General features: G+C 50.6%; 1 protein-coding gene across 1 annotated transcript in view; it reads left to right on the top strand.

Moving 5' to 3' along the window:
• The first annotated feature begins 1065 nt into the window (after positions 1-1065).
• Positions 1066-8019, top strand: part of FER1L5 (fer-1 like family member 5) — a 59607-nt gene continuing 52653 nt past the window's right edge. The window contains 6 exon segments of the mRNA XM_012555980.1: positions 1066-1150; positions 4402-4454; positions 5011-5102; positions 5788-5896; positions 7274-7325; positions 7786-7895. Of these exon segments, the coding sequence (XP_012411434.1) occupies positions 1066-1150; positions 4402-4454; positions 5011-5102; positions 5788-5896; positions 7274-7325; positions 7786-7895 (501 nt within the window).

The raw sequence follows: 8019 nt of genomic DNA, 5'->3' as shown, positions 1-8019 counted from the left end.
TGCAATGTTCCGCTCTTAGGCAGAAGAGACCTTACTGTGGACGAGAAGAAATGACCCGGCTCAGTCCGCATGTGGAGAGGTCTTGAGAGCAGTGTTTGCTGTTGCCAGGTACCATCAAGTTGATATTCAAGTCATTGCAACGCCATGTGACAGAGAACAACTGTCCCATAGGCATCTGTTCCCGCAAAGATGACAGCGTGGGAAACCTTATAGGGTGGTTCTACCCTGTCATATAGGGTCTCTACGAGTACGGACAAAGTCGAAGGCACGCAGCAGCAACCGTCTGCGGGAGCAGATAGCTCGGTCTTTCTCCCGAGGAGACCTGGGGGGTTAGAATTGCCAACTTTTGGTTAGCAGCTGAGTGCTAAACCATTGCGCCACGGGGGCTCTTTTGAGAGCAGGAAAGACCACCCAAACAAAACTGCATTGCCTTTGAAATTTTTCTTTAAACTTACAAATCTGGCCAGGATAAGATCTCATTAATGTAAAAGCTAATTTCTTCTTGTTAAAGAAAAACTCACATCTGATCCTGGTTTTCTTTAGGAAAAAAGCAGGCCTAAATACTTTGCTTCCGTATTAGGAAGAACTTCCCTTGCGGCATTGATAAAACAGTCCCTGATTTTCCTATTCCTTTACTCAGATGGCTTCGCTTCTCTTCTCTTCTCATCTAAATTTGTGACTCTGGCAACGATGCACTCCAGATAGCGTGCTTGCAGAAAGAGAAAGCGTTATCCTTCCGCCTGCCCATTAAATCGGGAGGACAGTGAGAAGAAAACAGAAAACAGAAAAGAAAGGAAATTAAAGGGTGTCAGATCGTCTTGTTTCTACAGGCCTGGTCACCTCGAGTCACTTGCTTCAGTCCGTTACTTCTTCCCCCTCTCAATCCCTTCGATTCTTCTCCAGAACTAAGACCCGCCCATCTGTGTGACATCCTCTTTTGTTGCTAAGCAGCAAACTCAGGGCTCCACGCACCCCGTTAACCTCGGGAGAACCTTGGATAAAGGAGCTCCAAGAAGGAAGCTGTAGCTCTGCAGAGGGAAGGCGGGGAGGAGATAGGTCATGGAGATGCTGCAGCTTATCATGGAGTCGGCCAAGATCGACCCGCCCCAAAGCCCCCCACCCAGTCCTTGTGCCACTATCTACTTCAGAGGTGAGAGCCAGGGTCTCAAATGGGGAGACAGGAGCCCCAAGAAGCTACGTTCACTCGGTGAAAAACTATATTTATGGATATGGCTTACTATGCAAAAGATGTTCTGTGTAATACAAAGACGAAGCAGACACGTCAGTTCTTCACAAACATCGTTTTTATTTTGTTTTGTTTGACACCTCTGCCTCCCATTTTTTCCATAGAACGGCTGCAGGAAAAAAAAAGACTAGTATTTCTTGAGCTTCTCTGAACTAGGGTTGTGCCATAAACTGAGGGTTAAGAGTATCCGCTTTATTCTGTCTGGAGGTGAGATGGGAAGGCAGAGAGGGTCAGGAGCTGGCTGAATGGACACGGGAAATCAGGGGTGGAAAGGAGGAGTGTGCTGTCACAGTATAGGGAGAGTAATCCGGGTCACATAACAATGTATGTATAAATTTTTGTACAAGACACTAACTTGAATTGTAGACTTACACTTAAACTACAATAGTAAACAAAAAAAGTATCCGCGTTATAGGACTACCGTGAGAATTCCAAAAAATAATATACGTACAGCCATTGGTACAGTTTCTAGTAATAACTGCTCAATAATATCAATTACTTCTGAATGAGCTTTACAATCAACATGTTGATTTTTTTTTTCACAAATACATTGTTTGCTCCTCACAGCAGTTCTATAAACTGGATGAGGCAAGTTTTATTATCTTCATTATTTATAGATAAGGAAAAGGAAGTCTAGGGAAGGTGGGAAAGGAGGAGGTGAAAGCATTCATAAGAGATTAAGCATATTTATATAACAAAGGGAGCCCTGGTGGTGTGGTGGTTAAAGGGCTTGGCTGTTAACCAAAGGGTTGGCCGTTTGAATCCACCAGCTGCTCCTTGGAAACCCTATGGGGCCGTTCTACTCTGTCCTATAGGGTCGCTATGAGTCTGAATCCACTAGTCAGCCATGGGTTTGGATTTTTTGTGGTTGCTGTTTATATAACGAAGAGCTGAGAGCATGCATTGGTTTCCTGGGGCTATGGTAACAAAGAATCACAAACTGGGTGGCTTAAAGCAGCCGAAATTCATTCTCTCTCAGTCGTGGAGGCTAAAAGTTCAAAACCAAGGTGTTGGCAGGGCCATTCTCTCCCTGAAGCCTCTAGGAGAGAATCCTTCCTTGCCTCTTCCAGCTTCTGGAGGCCCCAGGCGTTCCTTAGCTTGTGGCATCGCTCCAATCTCTGCCTCCGTCTTCACGCTGCCATCTTCCCTTGGTGTATCTGCTCGTGTCTCTTCTCATTTTATAAGGACACCAACCATCTTGGGGAACCCTGGTGGCACAGTGGTTGAGTTTGGCTGCTAAACAAAAGGTGGGCAGTTCAAATCCACCAGCTGCTCCTTGGAAACCCTAGGGGGCAGCTCTACTCCATCCTTTAGGGTTGCTATGAGTCGGAATTGACTGGACGGCAATGGATTTGGTTTCGGTTTTTGTAGGCACAGTGGATTAGGGTCCACCCTAGTGATCTCATCTTAACTTGATTAGCTCTGCAAAGACCCTATCTGCAAATAAAGTCACATTCATAGGTGAGAGGGAGGCAGTTAGAACTTCAGCATATCTTTTGGGGGGATACAATTCAACCCAAACACAGAGAAAAGGGAGAAAAAAAGGGTGAACAGTTGGGTCGTGGAGAGTATGGTGAGGTGAACGCAGGCAAATGAGATTCTCTGGGAAGAATGGGGAGTGAGAAAATCGGCACCAAGAGAAAAGAATCTGGACCATGAGAAGTCACCATAAGAGACTTGAATAAGAAGTGAAATTTCTGTAATTTTTTTTTTCTGGTCTGTGAAACTGTGCTTGCTGAATATGACACACTCAGAGAGTCAACATTTGGGACTCTAGGCAGGCAGGGTGATGTCCCTGCGTGTGTCCCCAGTTTGCAGGTTTACGGAGGTTCAGTGGATGTTTGGAGTCTCTGGGTGGCGCAAACGGTTACCGCGCTCGACCACTCACCGGAAGGTTAGAGATTGAAGTCCACCCAGAGGCACCTCAGAAGAGAGGCCCAGGGATGTACTTCTGAAAAACCAGCCATTGAAAACCCTGTGGAGCACAGTTCTACTCTGACACACACGGGGTCACCAAGAACCAGAGTCAACTCCCACAGCAATCGGTTTTTCAGTAGGCTTTAGTGCGTATTTGCCCTGATTGACTAGCTTTCCAGTGAGCCAGCAAAGAGCCTCACAAGTCCTCTCTCAGATTCTGAGCCATCTTTCCCACCACCTTGTGTTCACCATCGTTATCCTTCTAGACATATCTCTTGCAAAGATGCCTAGAACAAGAGCCCCGGGTTTATCCACAGATTTACGGACAAATTCTTACGATTATGTGTATATGTTTGATAGTTTTTATTCCTGTGGTCCTTCTCCTTCCTGGCCTCTTCCCCCATATACCATCCTTGGAAACTCTACGGGGCAGTTCTACTTTGCCATTTAGGGTCACTATGAGTCAGAATCAACCCAACGGCAATGGGGTACCTTGGGCTCCTCACCACGGCCCATCAGGCACACACAAACTTACATATATATCCTTTTCCCGGGAAAAATCTCGAAGTAATTTAGCAATTGAGAGGTTTTTTTTGTAGGACGGACTGTCCTCTGTTAAAGATATTTCCGGGCAAGGGGAGTTTTTTGGATGGAGTAGGGAGCTTCCAACCTAGGCTTTGCTGTGGTAATAAATCCTAAAATCTCAGTGGCGTACCACAATACAAGTTTGCCTCTTGCTCATGCAAGTCCTGCATGGATGTTGCTGGATGACTGGCTCCTCCAAACAGTGGCTCAGGGACCACCTGCTTGCCACTTGTGGCTGCCAAGTCACCCTGGCACCATCCTGCCAGGTGATGGTGAGGGTAGACGTGGGGCGTGGGGAGAAGGAGAATGGAGAATCTCACGGCAGACTTTAGGAGCCAGACCTGGCAGTGGTGACCATCACTCCCATGGCTCATTAGCCAGAACGAGTCACATGGTCCCACTTGGCTTCAGGAGGGCTGGGAATGATGTACCTAGGAAGAAAATGAAATAGTTTGGGAGATTGCATAGCGTTATCTGTCACATAGGGTGACATCATTCTTATACAAAGTGAGAAATTTTGAAACCCCAGGCAAAAGAATCAGTGCCACATCATACGTGTGAAAGTAGGCTCGAAGTTTTCTTAGAGTATCTACTTGAACCCCGACTTTGGAATAGTTCCCACAACCAACGCCAGCCCCTTGGCATCCTTGCAGATATCAAGAAGAGAACTTATGCGGTGGAAGGGAACAACCCCACGTGGAATGAGGTATGACACACCAGGTCAAGCCCAGAGAGCAGATGACAATCCAGGCGAGAGGGCAGAGGTGGTGTCCAGGTGGTGCTCAGAGTGAACAGGGAGCTCACCAGATTTTCCCAGGGCACCTTGGCCTGGCGCAGCCTCTGAGCTGACAAGGCTGTGAAGGCCTGAGGGCTGCAGCAGCCACATCTGCCCACAGCTGTTCTTGGTCTTTGTCCCACTCTCTGGGGATGAACCATGGTATTGCCCAGCAGCTTGTCAAACCTGGCCATCCTGATGTTCCCAGAAGCCCAAAGCAGAATCCCCTCATCTTCCCACCCATCTGCAATCCCATTGTCCCCAAACTGCTTAACTCCTAACACAGCCACACCACTGCCGTTTAAGTAGGAACAGCGCAGGTAGGCTGCCTGGCACCTTGGTGACAGGTAGCAAATGCCATCCCCTTCAGGAATTAGATGTGAGAAGGCGCTCAGCTGTAGCCGTTCCTTGCATCTTTCCTCATGTTGCTGGAAGGACGCGATGGGGAGAGCGGGGAAGGAGGCTGACCTCTCTGTGTCTCCCGCAGACGCTGGTCTGGCACCTCTGGACCGGTCCCCTGGAAAATGACTCCTTCTTGCAAATCATCCTTCGGGACACGGGCTCAGCAAGAAAGGAAAGGTGAGGCCGAGAGAGGCAGGAGAAGCCTGAAGCCCCTGTCCAACGCAACAGCAGACAATGTATCTTCCGTCTGTAATCCATGACTCATTCAGACGCAAGGGACAGAACGTACTCCAGCCAGATGAAGCAAAAAAACCCAGAGCAGGGGGATTTATCGGAAGGGTATTGAGGCTGGGAGTGCAGATGGGCTAGAACTAGGAGCTTGGGAATCCAGCAGCTGCTCCGTCTGAAGCCACAGATCTCAAATCTCTGCTTGTCTCTGGCCTTCTCCTTCCTTCTTTCCTCTCTGCCCAGCCCTGACTTTCCATCACTGCCCTCTGCTAAGGCAGCTGAGACTGAGTCTGTGGCATCCCAGGTCAAAATTCCTAGGACAGAGAATCTGATCGGTCCAGCTTAGGCCAGGTGTCCACCCATAATTCAATCAGCTATCAGGAGCTGTGTGGGAGCAGAGTGTGGGAAGGGATGTGGGTGGGCAGACGCTGGCTGAGGTGTCCACTGCCCCAGGAGCCCAGAAGCCAATTCCCGGAGAGTGGCAAGCCGTGAGCCCTCTGGTGGCTGCTGCACCTCACTGCGTGCTTCCTTCAGCCTCCCTGTCAACAACAGCCTCTGGGAGAAAACCACTCCTGGGACAGAAAAGGACACCCCTCCCCCTGGCCCCGGATCTCACGCCTGCTCGTCTCCCCAGGTTCATTGGCCTGGCCACAGTACTGCTCAAGCCCTTGGTGGAAAAACCGAGTGAGATCCTGTTCGTGAAGGATCTACCCCTGATCAACCATTCCATGAAGCCCACAGACGTGAGTCAGGCCCAAGAAGGACCCAAAAAGAGGGCTGGGAGAGTTGGGGGAGCCAGGGAAGCTGTGCCCCGCCCCTGGGGGAAGCCTCATGCCACTGCCATCAGCTCCGGACTCTCCCATCTTTCCATCTATCCATTGAGATTGATTCATTGATCACCCACTGGGTGTCAGCAACTGTGCTAGGCACTGGGGTTCCAGACTGAATGAGGCCCACAGTCTGCTGCAGCAGGTGCCACTCACAGTGATAAGCGCTCCAGCCCACACATCCCCAAGGTTCAGTAAGCTAGGCCACCTGGGCTCAGCAGGGAGAGAACAATCTGCGTGGGAGGTAATGGGAGGCTCTGTAGGAGGTGAGGTTCAAGATGAACCTTAAGGAGGGCGTGAGTTTGCCCAACGTACATGAAAGGAGGCCAACCTCGGTCAAGAGGCATAAAGTGCCCGGGTAAAGGCTGGATGGAGAATGTTGGGGGTGGGAGAGATGAGGCTGGGTGGGCAGGCAGGGGCCAGAAGGTAAAGGGCCTTGTGGTCTCTACTGGTAAATTGCGACTTTACTCTGATCATTTAGAGGGGGCTTAGGAGACACCTGGAGTCCCTGGGTGGTGCAAACGGTTAATGCACTTGGCTGCTGTCTGAAAGGTTAGTGTTCGAGTCCACCCTGAGGCACCTCAGAAGAAAGGCTTGGTGATCTACTTCTGAAAAATCAGCCACTGAAAACCCTGTGGAGCACAGTTCCACTCTCACACACGTGGGGTCGCCATGCATCAGAGTTGATGCAATAGCAACTGGCTTTTCTTAGAGGAGGCTCAGGGGGCAATTCAGGTGATGATGTGGAGGCTGGGTGCAAAGTGAGAGAGCTTGGAGGTCAGTTAGGAGGTGCTTGCAGGAGTTCCCACGTGAGGTAGCGTGATGCTTCACTATGGAAAGTGCTGTTAGCATCCATGGCTCCTGGACTGGTGCTCAGGTCGTCTCTCCCTCTCTTCCCCACCACCTACATCCTCTCCTCCTCCTCCACCTACATCTTCTCCTCCTCCACCTGTTCCCTTTCCTCCTCCACCTACATCCTCTCCTCCTCCTCCACCTACACCTTCTCCGCCTCCTCACCATCTACATCCTCTCCTCCTCCTCCACCGACATTCTCTCCTCCTCCATCACGTGGTTCCTCTATTCTCCAGATTCCCCCCACTTTAAACCACAGCTGTCACGCCATGAAGTTATGGACTCTAGACTCCACAGGCCCTCGTAGTGTGCCCGCATCCAGCATCGCTCCACCCAGGAGGAAAGGGCATGAACCTAGCTGGGCTGGGTCCAGTTCAAGTGCTGAGACTTGGCAAAGGATCTCAGGGCCTGGCTTCCAACTCCCCTGCCTTTGCTTTGCAGTGCACTGTCACCCTACAGGTGGCGCTTGTGACCTCCCGGAATGTTAAGACAGGTATGTCCTTCCCTGGGTCTTACCCATTCCCTTCCCCAAGCATAGCTGGAAGGACTCTTTAGGGCCTTTGAGACCCATCCTTAGGGCGTATGGAAGGAATGCGACCAGGTTAGAGTCCTGGCCAGATCTCCAGACACCTGGCTAAAGCCATCTGTCAACACAACCTGTCCACTCATCATCTGAGACTTAAGACTCCGACTCCAAGGAGCTTCAGAGGGAGTCAAGGATGGCCATGTCAACAGCCCCCGTGTGTGGAGAGAGGGGCCCCGGAATATATAGTTACTGAGGGTGAGGGGGGGCCCATGGGAACTTTCTGGGGAAGACATGTCCCTCTATCGGGCCTCTTGGCTGTATTTTTAGTCAGGAGCCTGTCACTGGGGATAGAAAGTTGAAATGGGGAAAGGGCCTCAAAACTTCCTCAAGCCCCGGCCTCTGAGCCCACCCTGTGCTGCTTCCCCAGAGGATGAAGATCGCCTTGGCATAACGGCAAGAGACGTGGCAAAGCAGGGACTGATGGTCCCCGGCAGTACTGTGCCCAGGACGCTGTCCTCAAAGCCTCAGGACTTCCAGGTGAGGGCCTGCCAGGTTCAAAGCCCACATGACCTGCCTGACACCCTCGCCTATATTCCCAGGGGATCCCCTCCCCTTCAAAAGGTCATTGTCTCAGTCACCTAGCGCTGCCATAACAAAAGAT

Source organism: Trichechus manatus, unplaced genomic scaffold, assembly GCF_000243295.1.
Source record: "Trichechus manatus latirostris isolate Lorelei unplaced genomic scaffold, TriManLat1.0 scaffold00004, whole genome shotgun sequence".
In the NCBI taxonomy this organism is placed as follows: Eukaryota; Metazoa; Chordata; class Mammalia; order Sirenia; family Trichechidae; genus Trichechus; species Trichechus manatus.
The sequence above is the reverse complement of the archived record's forward strand: the minus strand, read 5'-3'. Positions and strand labels throughout refer to the sequence as shown.